General features: G+C 39.1%; 1 protein-coding gene across 2 annotated transcripts; it reads left to right on the forward strand.

Annotated features, from left to right (window-relative positions):
- Positions 1 to 7,813: 7,813 nt before the first annotated feature.
- RIPK2 (receptor interacting serine/threonine kinase 2) lies at positions 7,814 to 27,450 on the forward strand. Of its 2 annotated transcripts, none has more exons than XM_052703373.1 (11): positions 7,814 to 8,241; positions 10,337 to 10,490; positions 11,624 to 11,779; positions 15,003 to 15,160; positions 16,226 to 16,275; positions 16,624 to 16,785; positions 20,208 to 20,293; positions 20,448 to 20,537; positions 21,162 to 21,264; positions 25,721 to 25,900; positions 26,637 to 27,450. In XM_052703373.1, the coding sequence occupies exons 1-11, from the start codon at positions 8,054 to 8,056 to the stop codon at positions 26,960 to 26,962; spliced, it is 1,653 nt and encodes a 550-aa protein (XP_052559333.1). In that variant the 5' UTR covers positions 7,814 to 8,053; the 3' UTR covers positions 26,963 to 27,450. The 2 variants fall into 2 exon arrangements, with proteins under 2 accessions (XP_052559333.1, XP_052559332.1); XM_052703372.1 differs by lacking the exon at positions 7,814 to 8,241 and adding an exon at positions 8,403 to 8,598.

Genomic DNA, 27,450 nt, shown 5'->3' on the forward strand with positions numbered 1-27,450 from the left:
GCAAATGGCGTTGAATGTTATGGTCAACAGACATGAGAGAGGGGAGGGGAGGGCAGCAGAAGGGAGGGGAGAAGTTGGCATAACTATTAGTTTTATACAATAAAAAGCGTACCTATTGGAGGTGGTTCAGAATCACAGAATTTAAACAAGATTTGAACTTGATCAAAACCTGAAGAACACCACCGCTTGGGTGTGGAAATGGAGACAGATATTTCTAATAAGAATTCAGTCTTGTACAGTACTAAATACGCTCCATTCCTACAGCTCTTACAATTTCAGTGACAGGCTGCATATTAATTTGATTTCAAGGCATGTACATGCTGTCAAATTAACATGACAGTTTTTTACCCTTTTTGAAGTGCCAACACAGAACATAAAAGCAAATGCTTTTCAAATATTTTCAGCCCCTACTTCACCAGCTGATTCTATGCATCAATTTTATTTTCTAGACTTCTCCAGTCTCATAGCCAATTAATGAGTGCTATCCTTCATGACTCTGTCATGACTGACAGCTTAACAGCTATTTGGAGAGAACTGTAGCTACCCAAGAGGCAGGACTGAGTTCCAGCAGATTATGTACTTCTGGAAACTGTAATTACCAACTTGGGAGATTTTTGGCACGATATACAGCACTTTCCATCAGATTTGCAGCTCTGCTTTGGATTTTAAAAGGGAGAAAAAAAAAAACATTTTATTTTCTCTAATGAACTGCTGAAACTAAATCTTCCAGTTTAAGCTATCAGCTTTTAGCCACCTTTTGTGGGAAAAATGAAAAGCACTTGCATTTGAGAAACTGAAAATTAAAATGAAGGTTACAACTCAGAAGTAGATGGTAAAAGCTGAAGCATTTGAGGATATATTAAAATATACATATATTAAATAATGACCATAGCCTGATCCTGAGTGTGGATCAGATTACTATGGACTATTTGTGTTGGTAAATTTAGAGTTATCATGGAATGTTTCCAGGCTGCTGTCAGAAGGTTGACCTGCTAGAATAATCCCTTTGGGCTCTGTTATAACAATCCTCACGCTTCAGAGGTTACAGCTTTGAATTAACAGGTTTTTGGTGCACATTCTCAGTTTTGGATGGATGAGAGTCATCCCACGCTAGCTGGCATTGATGCTAAGGAATGGTCTAGGGAACGTTCAGCTTATTAGCATGGATGAAATATGAGGAGTCCTAGGCTCCATGTGACCTCAGAGAATCCAAGACAGATCGTAATGAGAAGACCACAGAGAAAGAAGTACTGCAGCGTTACCATGTCCAAGCAGAATCCATCAAATCTTCCCCTCTTTACCTTTCTCCTACTATACTGAGTTTTTGTCTCTACATCATTTTCACACAGACAGCTTCACTGTGTTCACGCAGAGCAGAAGTGCTGAAAAGAAATATCAAGAATCATTTATCTTCAAGACAGAACCCGAGATTATCCTGACATTGTATCTGGGAGGTTTCCTCACCACATGGGCACCCTACAGCTGGAGCACAAGGAAATAAGGAGTTGACTCAGAGGTATTGTTCTCCCAAGCACTCCCTCCTCCCTCCAAACTGCCAGCAAAGCAACCAGCAGCTCTGCCCCTTTGCTCAATCAGCTGAGAAGAATAAACATGTTGCAATAGCTGGTTACATGTACTTTCATGCAGATCTGTTCGTGTAAAATTATGTAAACAGTCACACAATATGCAATAATTTCCCAAAGAATACAGGTGTTCTGCCATTCAGGCACAGCCCAGCTGATGTATGGCAGGTGCAAGCAAGGAAGTGTTAACACTGGTCTGAAATCACACAGGTGACTGCAGAAGGTATTGATTTCCATGGTCTTTCTCAGCTGTAGCTCTTATTATCAATGGATCTGTGTGTGTATATTATTACATTGTGAGGGACAAGCAGAATCTGAAACCTGATCTTGTTTTCCAAAGCCTCTTGTTTCAGAAGATGTCAGGACAGGGAACAATTTCTTACTGATAAGAACAAGCATAACTGAACTACCAATCTCCTTAATTTCTTGCATGAGGATAGAACAAAATATTCAGAGAAAATATGCCTTAGAAGAACCTATTCTAAAACAAATATGCATTCCCTTTTCAATTAGAAGCTTGAAAATTCCACAAAAAAAAAAAAGAAGACAAAGGTGCTATGATAACTGAATGAAAAGTTATTTTTTAAACCACAATCCTTTATTCAATTCTAAAAATACATGTAAAATTCACGGTCTACTAAGTGTTAAGAGAAAAATAGCATCTCTTCATCAAGTGTTTCAGAATACGTAATAAATAAGAGGATCTGTCATGCTTAAGTCCAACAGGAAATAACATGCACAGTAGCTTAATATAGAAATCACGTTCCAACTACTGCCACACTTTTATATTACTTCATATGCTCATCTAAACAGTTTTCTCTAAGTGATACATATTAGTGTACTTAAGATTAGTGTTATCCTGTCCTCAGGTGAGTCATATGCAATAAACCATGATAATGGATATTGAATGTTACAAGTTCACAGAAAATTACACTAGTGACCCAAGTAAGTATACAATTATCTTCAAAAGCAGTAGCCATATTTGCTATATGATTTTAATTGCTTACCATTTGTTTTTTCACTACCTTACTAAAAATATGCAGCTTGCTATAAAATTCTCCCCAGACTTTGTACGCAAGATAATACTTCCATTTTGCAGGGCCTGCCATTTTAAATCTTTAAATCCTGCCATAAAATCTTACTTGCAAAAATCCTATCACTATCCTATTTGTGAATTCAAATTCAACTCACCCCTAAAAAAAAAAAAAAAAAAAAAGAGTTTTAAAAAAAGCAAACAGGGAAGGATTATGACAGGATCAACGCAAGACTGAAAGTAAGAGGCAGGGCAGATGGTGAACATTACTGTTCTAGAGAAGCTATTGATAGCTGTCCTGTCTGAATAGTGCATCACTTTGTACGGAAACCACAAAAGAAGAAGATGAGACAAGAAGGAGGAAGGAGATGATACATAGGTAGATCTCTCCCCAGCTCTAGGTCATATCCAGGGGACATGGCCAGACTGAGATCAGTCCGCAGTCCCAAAACACAGTCAGAACCTAAGTGTCTGATACAGACCACTGATTTTGATAATCTTCTGGCTATTGAGATTAGAGAAGATTGTTCAACTGTTTCAGTGGAACTCCATCTATTTTATTAAATCCCAAAACCCCATTTCAGACAAATGACCAAAGAGGCAAAACCTGAACTGAGCAGGCAGTATAAATTCCATTTTAGCAACTGTGTACAAACCAACCATTGCTCTTTCCAGAAAAATGGAAGACACAGAGAACCCATGCTGAAAAGCAGGTATTTGAAATCATGACAAATTGAACCTTATTTATTTATTGAGAAAACTACCACTCTTCAGTGAGGATTAAATCAGTTTTAAAAAGTGCACCACAAACCCTTGTTTCTTTCAATATTGGATTGACAATAAGCAGAGCTGTACAGCTTTCTGTGCTGTTGTCACAGTGAATACGGTGCATTTTAAAAACAACACAACTGAATTTGGTGTTGAATATCCATAAAAATTAAGGTACTAAAATTCATCTTGCTGGAGGGAAAGATTATAACAAATTATGTCAGAAAATCTCATCTATTAGTAAAGACACACATCTGGTGTGCATTCTTATGCATATATATCTGAATATAAAGGGATGTTTTCACTAGGCACTGGAGACCTATCATGCAGATGGCAATAATATGTATGAGTCCCACAGATGCACATTTTCCAGAAAAAAGCACCTTTTCATCTTTACTATCATTTTTCAACATCTGTTTACAGCAGAAATCTAATGGCTCTTTCCAGTGTATACTGCCTACCAGGAGGAATATCAGAAAAGAAGTACTACCTCAATCTGGTAAATGTGTACAATTTTAGCTGTTATTTTTTATAGCCTTTTACATAGGGATACAAAGCATGAACCACATTTTACAAGCTGATATCATCATGTGCTGAAAAGACAGTAGGTTCACTCTTTTTTACAAGCTGAAAATTAAGTCCACAGAAATAGCTGTCACACTTGTAAAGTCAGTTGCACTAAATACTTCCTAAGTTCAAGAAAGAGAACTACATTTATTACAATATTGATTAAGGCATAAAGAAAAAATATAACAAAAATACTCTCTTTTTTCTGAACTTTCACTTTCTCCTTATCTTTGTGGAAATTCCCATGTTAAGGGAAGAGGCAGGTGAAAGATTTCTTCTGAATGCAAATGATCAAATGAATGCAAATGATCAAATGGGAATGCAAATATATGGGAACTCTCACAAAGAATCAGCAAGTTAAAAACTCAAAGAAGAAACCAACAGGCAGCTGATTATCTGCTCCATGGTCCATCATTTAGAAACATCAAAAGCCTGATCTACAGGAAGACAGAAGACAGATTCTGTCTACAACCATAGTGAAGGATTTTGAATCTTCTATTTAAGAATTAAGGAGTATTTTTTATTATTATATCCATTTGATAATAAGAAATGTAAAAGGAACAGCTTGTTGTAGCAGGTCATTTTTCACCTGACTCAATCAGACAAACAGTGAATTACAGGTTACAGTGACTTCTCATTCAAATGTATTAGGCCAAAAAAAATTAATTGCATAAGTAACACATATTACGTGTTATTATTTGATATCATAAAAACTAGCAGTTGTTTCTATTAGCAGTTCTATTATTTATGTATTTTCTCTACTGCCAACTGCACATGTTTATGTTGCAATTTAATGGATTTTGCTAAAGGCATCTGCACTAAGAAGCAAAGCTGTTATACTTGGTCTGACAGCCAGCCCCAGGAACAGGAAAATGCATTCATCTACTCTTCCTGCTTCATCCCACGCTCAGGCTCTGGAACCTAAACTCCAGCTTTCTCCATGCCAGGATTACTCAAATGGATTAAGAGAAGGTTGTGCCTGACCAGTTTGGTGGCCTTCTATGATAGAGTGATGGCTAGTGGATAAAGGAAAGGCAACTGATGTCAACTACCTGGACCTGGCTTTTGACATGGTTCCCCACCACATCCTTACTTCTAAATTGGAGAGATACTGACTTGAAGGATGGACTATTTGGTTGATAAGGAATTGTTTGGAAGGATGCAGCCAGAGGGTTATGGCCAATGGCTCTATCTTCAGGCAGAGGCCAGTAAGGAGTTGTGTCCCACCGTGGGACCAGTACTTTTTAACATCCTTAACAGTGACATAAATAATGGGATTAAGTGCACCCTCAGCAAGTTTGCTGCTGACACTAAGCTGAGCACTGTGATTGATATAGCAGAAGGAAGGGATGACATCCAGACGGACCTTGATAAACTTGAAAAGTGGGCCTTTATGAACCTAATAAAGGTTAATAAAAGCAAAGTGCATTTGAGTCATGGGAATATCAGATACGTATACAAACTGGGAGAAAAACTCCTTCAGAAGGTCTTGGTTGATGAAAAGCTTAATGTGGGCTAGGAATGTGCGCTTGCAGCCCAAAAGGCCAATTGGGTCCCATTGGAAGAGGGGCAGCCAGCAGAGCAAGGGAGGTGATTGTCCCATCTCTTCTCTGCCTGTGTGAGGCCCCAGCTAGAGTACTGCATCTACATCTGGGGCCCCTAACACAGAAAAGATGTGGAGCTTTTGGAGAGGGTCAAGAGTAGGGCCATGAAGATAATCCCCCTGGATGTCAGGGGAAAATTCTTTACATAGGCTGCTCAGAGAGGCTGTGAATACCCCATCCCTGGAGACGTTCAAAGCCAGATCGGATGGGGCCCTGGGCAGCCTGGTCTAGTATTAAATGTAGAAGTTGGTGGCCCTGCCTGTGGCAGGAGGGGTTTGGAGATTCATGATCCTTGAGGTCCCTTCCAACCCAGGCTATTCTGTGATTCTGCAATTCTGTGATTCTGCGACGAGGTTGTGAACCAGTCTACAGATACAAAAGAACTGCAGGTATTGTTACATGGTTTTCCTGTATGCCGTTGCAACACTGATTGAAAGACAATTGCGCCATTAACCTAAAAATACGAACACCAAACATACAACTTTATTTATACTGGAATTACTTTGTATTATAGCTGCAATTTATGCCACATCACTTCAACAATGAAATCTTAGGTTATGTTATCTGATATTATCTGACATAATGTCTTTACATTTATCAAAGGCAAAAAGGGGGTTTCCCAGAGCAGCAATAATTTACCCTGATTTTTCCCTCAGTAGCCCCTCCCATTGGGAACTTCAAGCCCCCAGTTTATCTTTTTGGAACTTCTGCTTTGGTGTGCCAACAAAACATAAACAGCTCACCACAGGGCTATCAACAGGAGTCAAATGGAGCACTTCTCTTCCCACCCCACCCCTACAGGCAAGTTCATCTGAACCCTGGCAAAATTCCTGAAGATCTGTAGAAAGCAGCACTGCCTCTACTCATCCTGTTTTTATAAAATATCTTAAAACTTTTAGTATAGTGATATTCATAACCTCTTAATGGAAAACACCTGAAGTATGTATTTACAAAGTGCTTTTAGAGCACATGTTCACAGCGTATGCTCACTGTGTGTTATTTTCTTTGGCCAACAAAAACTTACACATCAAAATTCCAATAGCATGAAAAAGGAGGGGTGCTTATAAGAAGGATGGGACCAACTTTTCACATTGTCTGATAGTGACAGAACAAGGGGAAATGGCTTTAAACTAAAAGAGGGGGAATTTAGGTTAGATGTTAAGATGAAATTTTTCACTGAGAGGGTGGTGAGCACCCAGGATAGGCTGCCGGGAGAAGCTGTGAATGCTCCATTCCTGAAGGTGTGTAAGGCAAGGCTAAATGGGGCTATGGGCAGCCTGATTTGGTGGGTGGCAACCAGGAGGTTAGAACTAGATGGTCTTTAAGGTCCCTTTCAACTCAAGGCATTCCATGGTTCTGTGAAATTGTGCTGCTGACGTGCTACAAACAGAGAGGTGTGTAAATAAATCAGTGCCTAGAACCTGAATACTGCAAAGACTACCATGAATTTATGCTGCTAGGAATCCACCTGGTGTGTCTGAAGAATAAGGATCAAGTGGAAGCTGAAGACAGAGTACATCAGGCTTTCTATCAGTATGTCGGTAACACTGCAGCATTTAGAGAGTTTGAATCTTCCATGGTATTAAGAAAACTGGACAAAATATAGCAAAGCTTTCTTGACTAAATGCTCCTGACCTAGATACAGAAGTAAGAAACAATGTCTGTGTCTTCAGTCACATGCCACAATACGTCAACACACGACCACAGTCTCAACACCTGGTTTCTTTCTCTTATCTGATTCTTTCTGTTTCTTTCTGTTATCTGATCCCTGTCCTCTACAGGGAGGAAAGAGGGCAGAAGAAAGCCATAGGCTCAGCCATATCCACGCGCAAGGGAAGGTGAGGTGTCTCCTTTTTGTGGGATGGCTGTGGGACTGCCCCTCCCTTGTGGAAAGCTGGGAGCTTCTAACTTGAAATTAAATTGTTTTTAATGAAGGATGTTTGCAGGGCCAATAGGCCTTGCAAAACAATTCCATCTGCGAGCGAGCCTGACGATCACTTTCTGGAAATTCCCAAACTGCCTTTTCGAAATGCTATGAAAAATCTTCACGGGACTGTCACGGAGGGGCCACCTATCCTCGGAAGAAGAGCTGACCCCCTCTCATTGTAGCTGAAAATGGACGGACTCCTGAAATGAGCAAACGCAGCTGGGCTCAGGTCTTCGCATCGCCTTTGGGGCACTGCGGTCCCGAACCGCTGCATACGGAGCGCAGTTGACCCCGCACCGCGCTCCTGGCACCTCCTCCGCTGCTGACCGAGGCGGCTCCGCCTCGCCCTGCCCGGGAAGCCCCGCTGCTCTCGGGGACGGGAAGCCGCTCCTCCCTGGAGCTGGCGGCTGGAGGAGGCGGGCCGAGGTGGGGGAGAGGCGGGGGAAGTGGTCGGGTTGGGGCGCTCCAAGTCCGCCGCGCCCGGCACAGACACTGCGCGGCCGTCCAGGGGAGAGCGGGGCAGCGCGGAGCCGGCTCCAGCCACAGCCCGTCCCCGCGGCGCAGTGCGAGGATGAGCGGCGGGGCTGGAGGCGAGCTGGCGGGCGCCATCAGCAGCGCGCTGCCCGCCATCCCCTCCAGCAAGCTGCCGGACCTGCGCTTCCTCAGCCGCGGAGCCTACGGCACCGTGTCCTCTGCCCGCCACGCCGACTGGAGGGTCCCGGTGGCCCTCAAGTGCCTCCAGGGGCCGCTGCTAGACAGGTAGTGGAGCGGGCACGGAGTGTGCGGGGGTCGTGGGATCGGCGCGTCTTTCAGTGGGGCGCTTAAAGCGGGCCGGGGAAGTGCCGAGCAGCTCTGCTGTTTCCTCCGTATGGGCTGTAGGGGAGGGCGGTGTGGGAGGTGCCAGCTCAGCTTCTGTCAGCGTCTGTGTTGTTCAGAGAGAGACAGCAGAAAAGGCTGGGAGAAGCTTCTCAAGACAAAAGTGTGGCTGCTGGTGTCTTTGTCTCACGGTGCTAAGAGGAGCTAATTTAAAGTAGCAGCTTTGTAGAGGCCTCTGTGTACAAGTATTTTTCAGTAGTTCTTCAACTTGTAGTAATTATAATCTCCATTTTCCTGGAGGTAAGTGACCGTGTTTCCTGCAGGGGCTGTCATTTCATAGGAGAGTGCAGCAGGGAACAGCTTTTCACTTGTATCTGCCCCCTTCATCCTCTATAATTGTATTTTTTCCCCATATCGGTGCTAATTTGCCTCTCCTTAGTGTGATGCTTCTTGTTTCCTGTACAGGTGTCTTTCATCTTTACTTAGGTTTCTTTGATTGAGTTTTAGGCAGTTAAGAGAAATAGTTTCACTCAAACGTCTGCGTGTTGTGAGTGAGCCCACACTCAGTAGTATGACATGGGTGTGACTAAAAGCTTTTAAGCCCTTTCTCAGTTAATATACAAGTGTTTCGGTTTCCCCTGAAAGATTGCGAATGAGCCCAGAAGACTTCTGGTCTTGTGACCCAGTTGCTATGAGGGGTTTGGTATAGCTTAGAATGGCCGTGTGTACACAGGACCTTATCTCTGACATCTTGCCAGAATCTCAGCTGTGTTTTTAAGCAGAAGTGTTATGTTCTCTGTTGTTGAATTTACTGATATTTCCCTAATTTCAGTCATTATTTGCAGCAAGGCCAGCCGGGAGCTGCTGTGGGCTGTGCTCCTGTGGGTGTTACACAGTGCCCTTGGTGAGGAGCAGGCAGCTGTAGTGAATTCCAGGCACAGGGATAAACCTCCAAGTGTTGCATCCTGCTTCCTGGTTACAGCAGAATCCCATGCAGATGTGCCTCATGATCTGGGGAAACCCCTGACTTTCTCAAACCAAGTTTGTGGTAGAGAGAGGGGAAGGAAGCAGAGCCTGTCGTCCCATGTTTTTCCTGAAGCAGGCCTCTTTACTTGGATCACTTCCTGGATTTTCTCATAATAGATGTTTTTTTTTGGTCACGTAAACAAGGATCGACAGTTGGCCTTAGTTTAACAGACCTCTATATTACCTCTTTTTCTTTTTCTCTTTTTGATCCAAGCATCCTCTCTGCAGCATATTTGAAATATAGAGCATCCCCTTACCGCTTTTAGAGACAGAAGCACGCTCATTTTTAAACACAGCTTGAGCTTCTCATATCCATAAGCTGCAAGGTCTGAATTGGTAAAGGTGCATCAAATTCATACTTGTATGAATTCCCATACTTGTATGGGAAGGTTTGACTGTAAGAAAGAACATTCCAATCACCAAATTTAGGTATCCAGGCATTGTGAAAGCAGTTTCTGTTTTCTGTGCCATCAAGTGTTTTTCCTGTGGGCAATTCAAGCAGGGGCATAGCTGAAGGAACAATTTAGATGAAAACATAACAGGATTGGTCATTCGGGAACTGAAGGTGTGTCCCCTGAAGTATTATTTTAGCACACAGCAGAGTCATAGTGCTTTAAAACAGCTAGAAAAGTGTAAGATAAGCATTAAGATGAATAGTGGGCCACAGTAAATGCTCGGTATTTGAAGGTGGGCAGTAAGACAAGTGTTACAGTTACACAGAATGGGGAAGGTGGACTGTATCCTTGTTTGCTGGAAACATGGATGAAATGTTATGGAAACAGATGTTTGTGTGATACAACAAAACTAGAAAACCTGTCTGCTATTTGCACGTGCAGATTCTGTGTTGCCTTACAGCATCTTGTTACCAAAGAAGGCATAGTAGGAAACAAATATTGAAAGCTGGTGCTGCATATGGATGTTGATTTCTGAAGAGAATATAGTGAATCTTAAATTTGCTTAGTTTCCTGGTACTGTAAGTAAGGTAACCTTACTTGTTGGCTTTCTTTTTAAGTGATAGGAACCACCTTCTAAAAGAAGCAGAGATATTGCACAAAGCCAGGTTTAGTTACATTCTGCCAATTTTGGGAATTTGCAATGAGCCTGACTTTCTGGGGATTGTAACAGAATACATGGCAAATGGATCGCTGAACCAGCTTTTACATGGGGTAAGTGTTCTCTCAGTCTTCAGTATAGCCTCTGGTTGTTTCAAATACTGTTTCAAATACTTCAAATTCCATGCTTAAGGGAAGTACTACAGTAAGTGTGTTATTAATATTACAAATTTAAGGACGGTCACTCTTACTAATAATTTTTGTTGCTCAAGTAGACCTGCTGTATCACAAAAAGGCAGGCAGGCTTAGTAGATGTTCATTTTATTGCACTTTTTCTTTTAATGCCATGATCCATATAACAAGCTAAAGGATGAGCTACTGTATAAAATCACTTTGTCCTCTAGTTGGAAACTGAACTACTTTAATTTGGATTTCAGTATTATTGGCAATGTAAATATCATGAAAAAAATGACTATTTCTTGAATTTGAACCTTTAAAAAAATACTGAGGAGAATTTATAGAAGTCAAATATTGTTAACGTTAACAGATATGGGTATTTCAACCAAGTATTACTGTCAACATCAAGTTGACCTACGCTGAGCTCTCAGCTGCTCCCACTCCTTTGGTCCAAGCATTCACTGTTGCTGCTGCAAAGCTCCTGCAGCTATCTCAGCAGCGCTGCAGTCTCTTCTGTATCTGTCCTTAATCAGTACCTGTCTATGCCTTAGATAGTTCAGCTGTGTTTTTCATAAATGCATTAGCGTCAATGTAACTTTTAAGATGTTATTTTTCCTGCCTTTTTGCTGTTGTATTTATATTTCTGAAGGTACTATTTTGTGCTTAATTTCACCACAGTTTCCCCCTCCTCCTAGTGTCAGCTGAAGAAATCATTCTTGCCTTTCTTTGTGCAGTATCTATAGGTTACAGGTTTCATGTAGGAGTTAATCTGTAATCCATGTTTCCTTATGAGTAATTAGGAATAATATGGTAAGCGTCCTGTTAGCTCATGATAAATAGCACTCATCAACTACTGAATGAATGTTGGGGAATGGAAACGTAACACCACATTGTTATATTTATGTATTGTTTTTAGCAGCCAACCAATATCAATGTGCACTTAATGTAATGTAAGTTTTAGACGATTACTGCTTGTCCAACTCGCTTTCTTTTCATAGTGAAAGCTTCTGTGCTATTTTCCGTGTCAGAACAGAGGAATATATTCTGGTTTTGTGTTTTTATTTTGGCAGAAGGATATGTATCCTGACATTGCCTGGTGCCTGAGATACCGCATTCTTTATGAAATTGCTTTGGGAGTGAACTATTTGCACAACATGAATCCTCCATTGTTGCACCATGACTTGAAAACCCAGAATATTTTATTGGATGATGAGTTTCATGTCAAGGTAGAGTTATTTAATACTTATGTTCCTCAGCACCCAGAAGGAGCCAAAGTATTTCATTGCAGTAGAAGAGTGAGGTCGTGGCTATGGAGAGGGTTATAGTTGTATGCTAGATGTTTTACTTGTATCCTTGCAGACAGAACTTAGATAATTATTTTTTTTTAAACACTGTTTTGCTCAAGTGTGGATCTGATCCATCTAAAAAGATCAGAATTCCATAATATGAACTGCTTGAGGTATAGAAGTTCATATAAAGGTTGCTTTCAAACTTAAGGAGAGTAGATTTAGTTTTAGGGAAAAGTGTTTTACGGTGGGAGCGATGAGCCACTAGAGCAGGTTGCCCAATGATGCTTCATCCCTGGAGACTTTCAAGGCCAGGCTGGACCAGGGTGTGAGCAACCTGATCTAGCTGTGCACGTCCTTGTTTATTGCAGAGAGCTAGGCTGGGTGATCTCTGAAGTCCCTTACAACACAGAGGGGCTATACAGAAGTCCCTTTGTATGCTCATTACTCAATAGCAGTGATGTTTTCTGATGACAGCTCTCGCTGGTAGCTACATCTGGCTCTTTTTGAGGAAAAAAATAGGAACTTTTCCTGTCCAAGATGCTCAGACAACTTAGTTCTGAAGGTCAGAAAAATTCTAATGTTAACACCATGTGATGTTTATCATGCAATATGAACGTGTATATTCTATTAGAACAGTATAAGAATGTGTAAAATGTAACTCTGAAATTTTAACATGCAGAGAGATGGCTCTTACAAAGCTCCTAGAGCAAGCAAGCATATATGGAGAAGTAGTACTAGTTCAAAACTTCAATTCTGCCTTTTTGAGTATCACTGCCATTGTGTGAAAAAGAGATTGAAAGAAGTTCTGGCAAAACAGTTATGTGTTTATATAATTGCAAGAGTGTCTTTTTAAAAGAACTGAAAATCTTTGTTTTTAAAATTGGTAGAATATACTATTCAGAGTGAGAAATCCAAGATATCTTAATTCATACTTGAATAGCTTCAGCTTCAGTGCTTACTATGAGATTAATCTTTTTGTCTTTGTAATCTTTTGAGCAAATATCAAAGATGCACTGCCAGTCTCTTCTTTCTCCATTGCAAAGAAGTTTTCCTTGGCAGCAGGGCAGCTTACACAGCTTTCCCTTCACTCACTCTCTCAGCACCTCACACCTCCTCCCACTCACCTGTGCCAGTATCACCATCTCTCAAGCTTCTTGATAAACCTGACTAGGAACTGGCCCAAGTAATCCACAAAATCCAGTTTTTTTTAATCCCTAGCAACAGTGGTGCATTCTAGTGCTCTGTCCGACCACATATAAACAGTTGCTTTGTTTAGAGCAGTTTGGGTGAAGCATGATTGGTTTAGTATTATATGTGGTGGTTGGCAGCCCTGCCTGCAGAGTTGGAGCTTGATGATCATTGAGGTCCCTTCCAACCCAAGCCATTCTATGATTCTATTCTAAGATTCTTTAATTTAGGACAGCTGGCAGGAAACTGAATGAAGGTTATCACACATGCTAAACTGGAAAAGTGTTGTATGTGTATAAAAGTAACACTATTAGACTGTTTCTGACTGTACCAGATGTACTGAATGAGCAAGATAACCTGATCAGCTACAGCAGGAAAGGCTTAATATGAGTGAGCCATTGAGGGAAAAGGATAATGTTTATGCTCTCCAGAAAGTTTGTGCTCGCAGAGGCATCTTGAAAATTATTTTACTCTAATAGAAATGCTGAAAAAGTCCAGAGCTCATTGCTGGCACAAGAGAGATGGAGGGTGTTGCGTTTGTTTAGCTCGGAGAATAGAAGGTTCTAGGAAGACCTCATTGTGGCCTTCCCATACTTGAAGGGAGCTTACAAGCTGGTGGGCTACCTGTGTTCTACATGGTCTAATAACAGTAGGACAAAGGGGAATGGCTTTAAACTAAGTGCAGGTTGGATGTTAGGAAGAGATTCTTTAATCAGTGGTGAGGCACTGGAACGGGTTGCCCAGAGAAGTTGTGAATACCCCATCCATGAAGATGTTGAAGACCGGGTTGGATGGGGCCCTGGGCAGTCTGATCTAGTGGGTAGCAAGCCTACTTACGGCAGAGTGTCTGGAGTTAGGTGATCTTTAACGTTCTTTCCATCCTCAGCCTTTCTATGATATATAACGTTCTATGATATATAACGGCTCATCCTCAGCCGTTCTATGATATATAACGGTTCTCACCTGGGTGCTGGACTGGGAGCTTGCTAGTGCTCTTATTCTTCTATTTGTGCAGCTCTCCACCCATAACCTGGTCATACATCTTGCTCCTGATTTGTGGATGTCTGGGAATGTAAACTAAGCCGGTTAATTCTTGATGTAGGGTGACTTCTCTAGGAAGGGACAAGGAGAAAGAAGGTCCTGGAGGCACAGTGAAAAAATATTTGACTTTTTGCAGCACAGAATTTCAGGGTACCAAATTTGTTAATTTTAGATTAATGATTCTTAGTTTTGAGAATGAGGTGGACTTCCCTAAATTTTTTTCTGTAAATGCAATTGCCCCTAGATATCTGCAGGCTAAGTTGCATGTAGCTATTATTATCTTCATTAACTTTGTGCTTTTTACACAATCGGTGATCTGGAAACACAGTGACTTTGTTGCTTGTTTTCCATGAAAGAAAATAGTGAAAATGACTGTTTACATGGGTGGATAGGACAAGGGGAAATGGTTTTAAACTGACACTGGGGAGGTTTAGGTTGGATATTAGGAGGAAGTCTTTCACACAGAGGGTGGTGACGCACTGGAACAGGTTGCCCAAGGTGGTTGTGGATGCCCCATCCCTGGAGGCATTCAAGGCCAGGCTGGATGTGGCTCTGGGCAGCCTGGTCTGGTGGTTGGTGACCCTGCACATAGCAGGGGGGTTGAAACTAGATGTGGTCCTTTTCAACCCAGGCCATTGTATGATTTTGTGATTTGGGACAGACTTCCACAACGGATTCCTCAGCCACAGAGTATATGAACCTTTCTTAAAAGAACAACAGGATAGGGCAGTGCTGTAGGAATGACATGAGTCATGAACTGGGAATGTTTTCTGAAGTGAAGCTGGTGTTTCCTGTCTCTAAAGCAACCACATACTTTGTGTCAGGTTGAGGATTGCAAACAACCGGTTCTTTCAGGTGTATTTCAGGAATTTGTAACAAGGGTTAACAGAGATAAATACGGCTTCCAGAACAACTGCTGTGTCCTTTCCAGATTGCAGATTTTGGCATGTCAAAATGGCGTGTCATATCCATGTCACAGTCACGCAGTGAAACTTCCTTACCAGAAGGAGGGACCATTGTCTACATGCCCCCTGAAGATTACAATCCCAGTCAGAAAACTCGGGCAAGTGTGAAACATGATATCTACAGGTAACCTATACTGACCTCAAGGGGACTCTGCAATCTGAATTCACATCTGAGTTGCTGAAATTAGATTTTAACATGTTTTCAGTAATATTATAAGAATCTAAGCCAAATGAATTGGGAAAGAAGAATCAACTGGTAGTTGGAATTGTAGATTATACATTTCTCAAGGAAACGCTGTGACAAGTGTGATGCTTCAGTAATTAAGCTGGAACTGTCAAAAGAGACCAAGGAGACTAGTTCCTATGAGTGAGAGTGTATGCATACAGTGGAGGGTGGAAAGAAACTGTTCATTAGCTCAATTCACACACCTTTGTAATTTGTATACATCTATTAAAATAATTCACAGAATGTATTGGGAAGAAATTTTTTTTTTTTTTTTTGAAAGGAGTTAAGAAAATAAAGAGTAATGGACTTAGAGGAGTTTTAGAGATCTCCTGTCTGTGTCTCTGAATAGAGAGCCATCTCCTGAAGGAATAATTCACTTTAAGAAAGTTCAAGTAGATTTGCTTCAGTCAGCTCTGAATCATAGCTGAAAGTACTAGAGTTGTGGCTACCTGTACAACTAAATAGAAGAATGGCTCTTAGGATGTTAGAGCTATGATCAGCTAATTTGAAGAAGCTTGGAGAGCTCAAAGGTTATTTGAGCAATTGTGGAAGAGGAGGCTGCGGGAGAGACCTTACTGCTCTCTTCAAATACCTGAAAGGTAGTATCAGCAAGAGCAGGGCTGGTCTCTTCTCACTGGTGACAGGACGAGGGTAGATGGCCTCAAGTTGCAACAAGTTGGATATCAGGAAAAACTTCTTTGCAGAAAGAGTTGTTAAGCACTGGAGTAGGCTCCCCGGGGAAGTGGCTGAGTCACCATCCCTGAATGTGTTTAAAACCATTTAAATGTGGTGCTCAGAGACATAATTTAGCAGAGGGTTGTTAGTGTAGTATGGTTGGGTTGTGGTTGGACTTGATGATCTTGAAGGTCTTTTTCAGCCTGAGCAATTTTATGATTCTATATTGTTTCAATAAGTGCTGGTAATCTAAAATAATGTCTTCTATACTTTTTACACTTTAAACAGTTTTGCAATTATTATATGGGAAGTGATGTCAAGGAAACACCCATTTGAAGGTAAGACCATGTTTTCTTGTAATTTATTTTTCTAGCTTTAGTTGTCACTCGTGCCAGTCACCGAGATACCTGGGAACTTCATTTAGGGATTGCTTCATAACAATCCTATTTGTAAGCCTGTTTAAGAAGTAATTGAGTTACTTCTCAGATTAGATTCTTTTTCAAATTACAATGTTGGTAAGAAAAAATGTATTTTGAATTCTTTGCTTTTAAAAGAATTTTAAAAGAAAAAACAGCCTTATTTTGGTGAAATGTAAATATTACAACTGCAGTCTTAATTATTCTTCCTGTAGTAAGCTATTTATTTTGCATATATTTCTAATGAAAGCACGATGTCTATTTTGACAGAAGTTATAAACCCCTTGCAGATAATGTATAGTGTGTCACAAGGACAGCGACTAGACTTAAGTGAAACGAGCTTATCAATGGACATTCCACATCGAGCTCTTGTCATAAGATTGATAGAAAGTGGATGGGCACAAAACCCAGATGAAAGACCATCATTCTTAAGTAAGTTTACTTTGCAAAATGAATACAGTTCTTAAAATTGCCAGATTTTTTTGTCTCATCTCGTACATATAGAGTAAGGGTGTAATTGCAAAATGGAAATAGTAAAAATGTCAAAAAGTATGTCTCTGCTCAGTCAAATGGTGTGTGATTCTTGTCTGATTCCATCATATCTATAAACTAATTTTTATGAATGGAGCTACGTGTGCCATAAAATCAAGTTGTTAGTTGGAGTTGGAATATTTTATTTATTTACTTATTTTCAGAATAGGGAGGAGAATAAGGGAAATACATAGAGTGATCACTGTGGGTTTTGTAAGAGCTGGCAAAGCAGCAAATCATTGCACATCAGATGAGCTACTGTAAATTCACTTTGTTGTTGCATGTTTGCATGGATGAATCTTTTTCACTGGAACTTTGAATTGTTGAGGCCACACAAATAGCTTTTAACGTTTTCTTTGTATGGTTTCTTGTCTATGAGAACAAATACAAATACCTTCAGCCTTTTTCCAATGGATTATGTAATTTGGAGCCTAAGATTGAAGAGTGAGCCTGCAGAGATTAACAGGGCATGTTGTAAACTAGAAAAGTTCTGTTTTGAAATCAAACCTAGATTTGTCATGCTTAATTAGTGTGCTTGGTGTATGCTGAGCCATACCAATATACTCCCCATACCATACCAATTTCTCTCTAACATGAAAAGCTGCTTAGTATTTTTGTGACTTCTAGCTCTTGTGTGCAACAGCAATTCTGTAAAAATGTGGGCTGAAAGTCGTCACCAGGTTTTCAGTTATGAAACTTGCTCTTGTTAGAGTTGGTGTAGTCACCTATAGAATCATAGTCTGTCTAGGTTGAAAAAGAACTTCAAGATCATCCAGTCCAACTGTCAGTCTGACCTGTTTCCATTGCTAATCATGTCTCTTTGTGCCATATTTAAAATCTCCCTGTTATGGAAGGAGTATTTCATCCATGCACTTTATCAACTACAATTATAGTATCTTATTTTCTCTTTTATCCTCATCCTTTTTGTCCTCAATACAGATAGTATATTTCATTATTTGAATGCTCACATTTCAGTCTTTTAGCTTTCTCAGTATTTTACCCCGAGAGCTGGTCTTCAAACTCAGTCAGATGCATCTAAGAACTTTCAAAAAGCTTTTCATTCACACAGAATGTTATGTTTTAATTTGATCCAGTGCTTTGAAATGGCTTATTAGCCTTGAAACTGATCTTCTTAATTTTTGTTTCTCTTCTGCCATATGGCTTCCATTATCCTACTACCTCTTAACTGTTAATTAAAATTCAGAATCTGGACCTAAAAAATAAAGTTGTCTTAGAGTTCAACAGTATTTGAGAGGAAGCTGGGAATTCTGGATTTGCTGAACAGCCATCTGCTAAGCTTTTAGGTTCTTTTTTGAAATAAACTCATGAGTTGTATATTGCTCCTTAAAAACTTGTCTTTCTCACAACTTGAAGTGAATGCAATGACTCTTATTTGTAAAATTCAAGTATTTCAATTAGGACAGTAATCCTAGCACCTCGTTTGAAGATTTGCTGAACAGAAGTCTGCTATTTTTAAAACATTTATAAAATCTGAGTTTATTGGAAAATTGCTAATCAGGCAGCTGAGAAATAAGTGTTTGTAACTTCTTTCTGGACCAGTTTTGCAGAAAAAAAAAAAAAATGGAGACACAACCAAAGAGATTTATCATCTCTGTGTTCAAAATTTGCAGTCCAAAATGAATTGTGTGTCCTCTTTTGAAGCATTTTTAACTTTGCTTTAAAAATGTTTTTTGAAATGTTCATTTATTTTGGTATGAGTCTGGTTTATATGGTTTTAAATTGTGGGCTGTTTAATTATTTTTTTTTCTCTGCATAAATAAATATATATTTTAAAGAAATAAAGTAAAAAAAAAAAAAAAAAAAAAAAAAAAAAAAGAAGACGTCACAGTACTTCCTTAAGTATTTTTGCTTTCCTATGTCAGTTACCCAAAATAAAATAGCAGCCCAAGTCTGTGGTCACACAGAAGGAATAATTACCTGGGACAGACACGCAGTATGAACTGTTCTTTGGCTCTGTGCAGTACCTGAATTGATTTAGTCTTTGAAGGAAACATGCATTGCTTTCCCTTTACTATTGTAAAAAGAATGAGGAAGTTAGAAATCTTTCTCAAAATTAAGGGAAGAGAAGTTCACTGACTGTGAAATTTTGCAATCAGCACAGCACAGGGAAAAAGAAAATAACACCCAGCTTCTCCCCTCCTCCCCACCCTCCCCCTTCCTTTTCAAATACACTTAAAATAGAAATATTTTGTTAACCTGTCTGTTCCCCTTATAAAGAAGGGCCAAAGGCTACTTATTCCCCTGCTTCTGCGTAGCTCTGTAATTCTGTTGATTCTGCAGCCTTCTAGCATGTACCTGCAGTTTAATTAAAATCAATAAAAACAGCCCTAGTAATTCACTGTGAAAAATGGAGTCCCAGGTTCTGTGTGAGCTGAAGCAAGGGAACGAGAATCCCACTGCTGAATGTATGTCTTGAAAGTACCAGTTAAACAGGAACTAATCTGAGAGAACTATAGTGAAACAGTAAAAATACAGTAAAAGCAATAAAAATACATTAATAAAGATACAATGTCAGAGGTTCACAGTACAGTAAATGGATTTTGCTGAATCAGTGGCGTTCATAGAAAGCGCAGTAGAAGTTGTTACATGTTGTTATCCTTTCCTGAGGATGGAGCACAGCTTCAAGGAGACATTTGTATAATATCCACCTCAAAATTTGAAGTATTTTGTTTTGCAAATCTTTTAGCATTGAGAAACAAGGGAGCATCACACAGTCTCTTGTTTATTAAACTGTCATGTGGCTTCCTTTGCAAGCAGATGATGTAAGCTTCTGTCTCTGCTGAGCTTGCAGATACTATTACTTGACTTATCCATATCCAATGAATTCAGTGTTTTAACAATCACCATCTCCATGGTGACAGATCTCCACAGCAGATCTTCTGGATATTGCAGTGGGGTCTTGATTGTTTATTTTCCTCTAATAATTCTTTGCACTTCTGCTGGAGTGGGAGTCTTGTGCTTTTTAGATCCCATTTAGCAGACTAAACTTGTTGAGTCTGCCCTGAAATATAGCAAGTCCATTAATCTGTCCATTCCAGGAGTGCAAGACTAGGAGTCTGGCACAGTCCTACATTTCTTTCAACCAGGCTGCTGAGAAAGCCAGATAAGAACAGGGTTTGTTTTGGTGATGTGAGATTGTTGTAACGGGTGAAAGTAATAAACTTCTGTTCGGTAACATAAGTAGTTTCGTATTACAAAGAGATATATTTGCAAAACTAATTTATTATAAGAAAGTAGCTTTAACAACATGAAAATTTAATTTTCATACTGCATCATTGGGCAAATAATCTTTCTTTGTTTAGAATGTTTAATAGACCTTGAACCAGTCCTGAGAACGTTTGATGAAATAGCTATCCTGGAAGCAGTAATTCTGTTAAAGAGATCAAAGGTAAGTCACTTTTGTTGCAGTCATAAGTGAGTAAAATAAATTGGCATGTTTGCTTTTCCTTGCTAAGAGAAATGTAATATTTGACATTCCTCTAGTCTTGTATCAGGCTTAAATTAAAGCAAAAATTTAATATAATGCCATTTGTCTCTTACAGTCACAGTATGAATCGCAATGTATCCACAGGAGTGGAAAAAAAGCAGTTGCGGAGAAAACATCTCTAAATATACCACTGAATCCCCAAGAGGTAAATTTTGCATCTTCCCTTGTATGTCAGCATCATTAAGATCTTTAGAACTTTAAAAGGGGGTTGTTTTAGTAAGAGGGGGTGGTTCTGCAATTTAGTTTCCTGTGCAGTAAAGAAAGGTCTAACATGCACTGGTTGAGATGGAATGCAGCATGTACACAGTCATATCAGGCTGATCAAGCAGAAATAAGGTCATGTTCAATACATCTTCTAAGTGTGGGAAAGCCATCCCCTTGAGGAATCCAGCACAGTGTCTGCAGGTTAGATTGAAACTGGCTCCCTTGCGCTCTATTATGCCTCTGTGTCGCTTGTTTGTATAGGATCATATAGGTTTGTTTTTAAATTTTTAGTTCTTAATGCTACTTCTTTTGATTCTTACCAGTGGTTAAACTCGTATACAAAATTACTGTCAGCTTTAAATAACATTTTTTTTTTGAGTACAGCTTTAAGGATACATTTGTATAATATTCACCTCAAAAAATATTTTAATTGTGTAGTCGATTGTGTATTTAGAGCACATAAAAGAAAGTGATGGGAAAGTGCTCTTTAAATCATTGCAACTTTTTATTTATTTAATATGCATTTATTTAATAAATGTATTAATATTAATTGGAAAAATTTCAGGAAACATCTGCTTCCATACACTGTGATGCACTTCCTCTTCGGAGTATCTCTCCGGATGTATCACGACGCAAAGCTCTTCCCCAGTATAATATCCTCTCATCAGGTAATACTCATGACTTCATGTAAATATAATTTGACACTGCAGCTGCCATTGTGCCATTGCACTTATATATAGTGGAATCATAGAATGATGGAATAGCATGGGTCGAAAAGGGCCACAATGATCATCGAGTTTCAACCCCCTGCTATGTGCAGAGTCACCAACCAGCAGACCAAGCTGCCCAGAGCCACATCCAGCCTGGCCTTGAATGCCTCCAAGGATGGGGCATCCACAACCTCCTTGGGCAACCTGTTCCAGTGCATCACCACCCTCTGTGAGAAAAACTTCCTCCTACCATCCAACCTAAACCTCCCCAGTGTCAGTTTAAAACCATTCTCCCTTCTCCTATAGATTACTGGATATCTGTTTGTGTCAGAAAAGAGATGCGTTTTATTACTGTCAACTTAGTGCTCTGAAAAACTACTGCATTTTAGCCTATATTTTCTGTTCCTGTCACTTGAGGAATTCTCATAACATTGGTTTTCCTACTGAAAGATCATGAGTGCAGCAGTACTGTTTTCTTGTCTTATTATCTTGATAGTTCAGTTAAGCATTTGTGAAGTACTTCTAAAAATAAAAAGGCTAAGCATCTTGAGGTGCTTTTACAGCTGAGTAAACAGAAAGTTTCTAATCCAGGCCAACCTCTAGATCATTTCTCATTCAACAAATAAAAAGGTTTCAACAAATGGACATTGGCTTGCAAAAGTGTCTGTACGTATCTTTTGTAGCTATCACCTCTTATGAATAAAAGCTGGCAAAATTCACAGTCAAAATTGAATTTTGAAGTTTTACTGTCATCAGAAGCCAGAAAAGTGTAATAGCAATGCATTGTGAAATTAAAACTTCATTTCAATGTTGAAAAAATGTAAATCTGTGTTTCAAAATAGTCCTTTGGCTTTGCATGAAATACTGGTGAGAAAGCAGAAAAGACAATTGACTTTATTGCTGTAAATCAGAGCATCAAAAAGTCTGCTGGTATGCTGCAAAACTGGAGATACTCTACCATGTCCTGTGTCCTTTAGTGCTACATTGCCAAATCTCTCAAATACCTTTAGGGACAGGGACTTTTCTACTTCCCTCGGCAGTCTGTTCTGATGCTTTACTGTAACAATAACCATCAGCCATTTTTGCTGCTGGTTTGTGTTAAAAATTGCCATATCTTCCTGTGGAGATCGTTTGAATAAGATGTGGTGATGCAGTTAAATTGATTGATCAGTCTGAGGTCCTTTTTAGTGTCACTGCTTAGACGTATTGTATTTGCATAAAGATACTGTAAAGCCTGCAAAACCTTCTACAAAACCCTCCTGTCAATTTTTTAACAGCAATTAGAAACAATGAAATTACTACAGTGGCAACATGTCCTGTGAGGGAAGGCTGAGGATGTTTGCACTGTTCAGTCAGTGATAAGAGGAGGCTGAGAGCTGACCTTGTTGTTCTCTGCAGCTCCATGAGGAGGGGAAGCACAGAGACAGGTGTCAGGTGGGCTGTGCTTCCTGATCCCTGATCAATCACAAGACATCTCTGGCAGTGCAGAGATATGCCAAAGGAAGTTCAAACTGGGCATTAAGAAACATCTTTACCATGAGGGCGATCAAACGCTGCAGCAGGCTTTCCAGAGATGCTGTTGATGCCCTTTCCTGTTGGTGTTCAAGAGGCATTTGGACAATATCCCCAGTAATAGGCTTTAACTTTTGTTACTGTGAAGTGGTCAAGCAGTTGAACTAGATCTTTTAACTCTCCTTCCATGCTACAATTCCCCTTCCATGGAACAATTCCATATTATAGAATTGTATTATTCCTTCAAGTCATACATCTGTATAAACAAATACTGCCACTTTTTATAACTTGTTTCTGTGCTAGTAGGTTCTTCAAAGGAAAATATTTTTCCATAATTCTTAGTCAGTCTTAGAATTTGGAGACTTATCTGTACATCAGTTATGCTTAGCATAACTAAGCGTCCAAGTGTGCCTCCTGGGCTGTCAAGTTAGTTCTTTAACAATTGCAGGCATTCATTTCATTAAAGCATGTTTATAAAGCAATCAAGTACAAAGTATATGTTATTACTTTGCCAATATCTTCATCAGATAGTTTTACAATGGAAAGTAAGAGTCTTCTTTCTTTGCCAAAATTAGATACAGTTGTTTCAAGTGAAAATCTGTTTGCAGATTCTACTGGCAAGAAATGAGTTTGGCAAGGCATTAAGTCAGAAGTAAATGACTGTAGATTTTTTTATTTTTTCTTCTGGTAATACTTTAGGAGACTTTGCAGAAACTTGTCCTTCAGAATTAGGAAGTCTTCCAACTTATAGCCTTTATGTTTTTTTAGCCAGCTTATATGCACTTGTTCTTGGTTGTTGCTTTAGGCTTAAGTAGCTCTCTTCCCTTTTTCCCATGGCTCATAGACAGAGTAACCCCTTAATACCTTTTGTTTCTCTAGATAAATGGAATGAACTCTGTTGACACAGTGTTATTATAAAATAAGCTTCTTTTTATCATGGTCTCCTGCTAGTCCTTGCTGTGCTTCTTCTATCTTAAGATACTGAGCTAAGGCTAGCAGAACTCTATATCTCAAAATAAAATAAAAAGTTTAACAATTGTTTTCTGTTTGAAATAAGAACTGTACTTTATATATTAGAATATTTTTTCTTTTCTTATGTAGTGCTTTGTTACAGGATAATTTACTAGTTCTTATTCCACATCTCAAAAACACTAAGCCTCATACGGAGTCTAGATCTGGTATTTATGCTACCAAATTTCCACTTCTGAGATTTCTGTGTTAACTGTATTTGTGTTTGCCTAGAGATCTATAACAACTTGTCCCAGCAGAGCTTTTTAAAATCCTTTTCTAAAGCTCATTTGCTCATACCAGTTCTCTCCTTATCCTCTCTCATTCATGCAGGAGATAATATCTGCTGCATCACAGTACATCACTTACTTTTTCTGCCTTTCATGAAATAAAATACTAGTTACTGTGAGTTCTAGTCAGTTTGGAATTGTGAGTTCTAGTTCATTTAAATAATCATAATACATTTTCATTTCTGTTTTCCTATTACTGCTCTTAGTCCTTACGGCCATGTGCTTCCACAGTTCAGCATTGTGCTTAAGCTTTCAGAACTCCCCATTTGTCAGGCAGCTGTAAATCCCGAGTTGTTTGTGGAGCTACATCTTATTGCATCTCTAGATTGCTGTTATGATTTGGCCTGCTGTCCATGACAAAGAGGTGGAGGGACCCATGGAAAGACCCAGGAGAGAAAAAGTAGGGAGATTAACCTGGTTGAAGGAAACAGCAGCAACAAGCTAAGGAAAAAAACTTAATTTACTAAATATAGCAGTGGAATGTAAGATAACACAATATAACACAATATGATTGGAATTGAAGCTAGTAAATAAATTGAGGAGACAGTTTCCAAAACCGAAGTCCTTACTCTAATGCTGTAGGTGAAACAGCCAAGGAGCAAAGAGGGAAGTCTTGTGACTCTCAATCAGTTTTATTTTTCCCTCAGAACAGAGAACAGAAACAGAAAAATAAAGTCTTCTGGGAGTTGTAGTTCATTCTTCTCTTCTGAAATGAAGAGACCCAACATACCAATAATCCACAGAACTGCAGCATTAGCTCTCTAACTCCCAGTGTACTGCATGACATGTAAAATCAATGAGAAACCATCAAAGCATGACAGATGCTCATCTGAATTTTTATATCTGTATTCCTTCTTCTTAGTTAACATCTCCAGAACTCCTTGTCAAGTGACACATTGAAAATCTTTAATGAGAACTGTGGAGAGTTAGGTATATGCCCTGTAATTCGTTTCTTATCAGCTATTTTTCATTTCTTCTCTTGCCTCTCTGCATCTTTTTTTTCTGCTACACAAATCTCACAATAGAAACTATTAGGCTTGCTACCTAATAAATATCCTCCTTTAACATTCCTTGAAAAGTTAACACAAAGCTTTCTTGAAAGCATGTGCTGCTTCAGAAAACCACCAAAAGCTTCTATTTATGTCTCACTTGAATGTCAGCATTTGTATTTCTTTCCTCCACCTGAATCTTTTTTGGTAGTGTAACAAAGGTTAAAGAAAAGATTAAAATTTCATCAAAATAAACTGACTTTCACACTGACTCGCAACTACATCTGCAAACACTTCAAATAATTATTTTGTTCTTCCAGTCTGCACATCAAATTTCTGTCCAGCAGAGTTCCAACAGTTCACGCATACTGGATTTATTGTGTCAATGTTCTTTCAAAATAAGACAGGACCCTCAAAACCACAATCAAGCCCTGGTTGTAGACAAAGGAGTGTGCCCAGAACATGTGTGCAATGAATAGTGTGCTGTATTTGAAGTGAATTTGAGGTGTTAATGATTTGTTTTATGAACTTGTTCTAATTATTAACTGTATTTTATGAACATAATGAGCATAGGTGTATTACAGCTTTTTCTTTTTTTTTTTTTTTAACTTTAAGATGGAAATTCTTGCGGTCTACACTCTCTCAGCTGTCAGAGTGTGGATGAAAATCTCTCTGTAAATCAAAGCGCCAAACCTTTTGTGCATCCATACAGTTACCTTCCCTCATCTGACAAGAATATTTCAGTTGCCTCAAATTCTTCCTCGTGTGTGCTGCAGACATCACCAATTTCCTCAGGTATGGCAAATACTGGTTTAATTCCAAGTCCCACATATTGAACATGTTTGTGTATGAAGGAGGAAGTGGAACTGTTTTTGTCTTTAAAATGAAAAGAAAGCATGCCATAAATTATTTCTGTAATTCTTCAGCCAAATATACAGTATCTTGAATTTACTGTGGTGGAGGACTCATGGGAATATGAGGATCTGCAACTCTTCACTCTTTAAATCCTCTGTTTAAGGAATATACGCAGGAAACTTCAGAGACATTTTCACTAGACTTAAATAAAAATCCTAGTGGGAAGTGGAGTTAGCACTTCTGTCTTTTCTTACCATGCTGGGTCATATGCTAGAATAGGTTGACTATGGAGTCTGTTGAAGGTCCATTACTGAAGGTGCTTAAAATTCATCTAGAAAAGGCCTTGGGCTGCCTGACTTATCTTTGAAGTTGGCCCAGCTTTGAGTAGGATGTGAGATGAGATGACCTCGTGAAATTGCCTTCCAATTTAAACAGTACTGTGATTCAGATAAAAAAAAAAATATTCTAGCCAACAATTTGACAATTATCAGAACATTTTAAGTATGAAATGCAACACAGTAGTCAAGTGACTGTCTGACTAAAAAGAACTTTTGAACAGCTCTGTCTCTAATCATTCTTTGCTTTATGGCTCTGCTTATCATCAGATGGTTATAATATTAATTGATTTTTTTTTTTTTTTTTTTTAATCTTTTTTTTTAATTCTTCCTGATCTCAGATTTTGTTTTGGAAACCATACAACAGAATGTAGCTCATCAATGGATCCAAAGTAAGAGAGAAGAAATTATTGATCAGATGACTGAAGCATGTTTGAATCAGTCACTGGATGCTCTTCTATCAAGATTTTTACTCATGAAAGAAGACTATGAACTTATAAGCACCAAACCTACAAGGACATCAAAAGTCCGACAGCTACTTGATACCTCAGATAGCCAAGGAGAGGAATTTGCCAGAATTATAGTACAGAAGTTGAAAGATAACAAACAGCTAGGACTTCAACCTTATCCAGACATTGTATTTAATTCTCTAAGACTGCATCTTTAAATGTATTTGTTTCTGTTTGAAGCCATGTGAATATTTCTTAATACACAACTCTTTGTTTCTACATAGTAATTTTATATCTGTACTGCTTTGTCTTTACTATAAATTGGTAGAATCTCAAACAAAGACACTGGGTTCATCAAGACTGCATTTGGTGAGTTACCAGTTGGGGTTTAGTCGGAAAGCCAAAAACTTGACACTGGTGGACTGATTTTAAACAAGTATTTTGTTTATATGTGATGAAGAAAAATCATTAAATTATACCTGTTTTATGTATTTTCTGTTTATACATATCCTTCCGGATCACTGGATAGAGACAACTTGATATTGGTTGTTCTCCCTCCATCTGGTTTTTCCTCTAGAGGAGAGGAAAAGCTGCATACTCTACTTTTAGTCTTGTATGTCATGTTTATAAATAAATTTCCTTCTTCCAGCCATACTGAGTATTCCTCCCAATATACCTGAGAGGAACAGAAGGTATTTTTACAGGA

This window comes from Tympanuchus pallidicinctus, unplaced genomic scaffold (genome assembly GCF_026119805.1).
Source record: "Tympanuchus pallidicinctus isolate F22 unplaced genomic scaffold, pur_lepc_1.0 scaffold5, whole genome shotgun sequence".
In the NCBI taxonomy this organism is placed as follows: Eukaryota; Metazoa; Chordata; class Aves; order Galliformes; family Phasianidae; genus Tympanuchus; species Tympanuchus pallidicinctus.

What these genes read in the sequence shown, in the direction of transcription:
- RIPK2 (XM_052703373.1), top strand. Translation starts at nt 8,054, where the DNA reads ATGAGCGGCGGGGCTGGAGGCGAGCTGGCGGGCGCCATCAGCAGCGCG. An exon ending in ATGATGAGTTTCATGTCAAG is followed by an intron (nt 11,780 to 15,002) that starts GTAGAGTTATTT and finishes TGTCCTTTCCAG; the next exon opens with ATTGCAGATTTTGGCATGTC. An exon ending in GTATAATATCCTCTCATCAG is followed by an intron (nt 21,265 to 25,720) that starts GTAATACTCATG and finishes TTTAACTTTAAG; the next exon opens with ATGGAAATTCTTGCGGTCTA.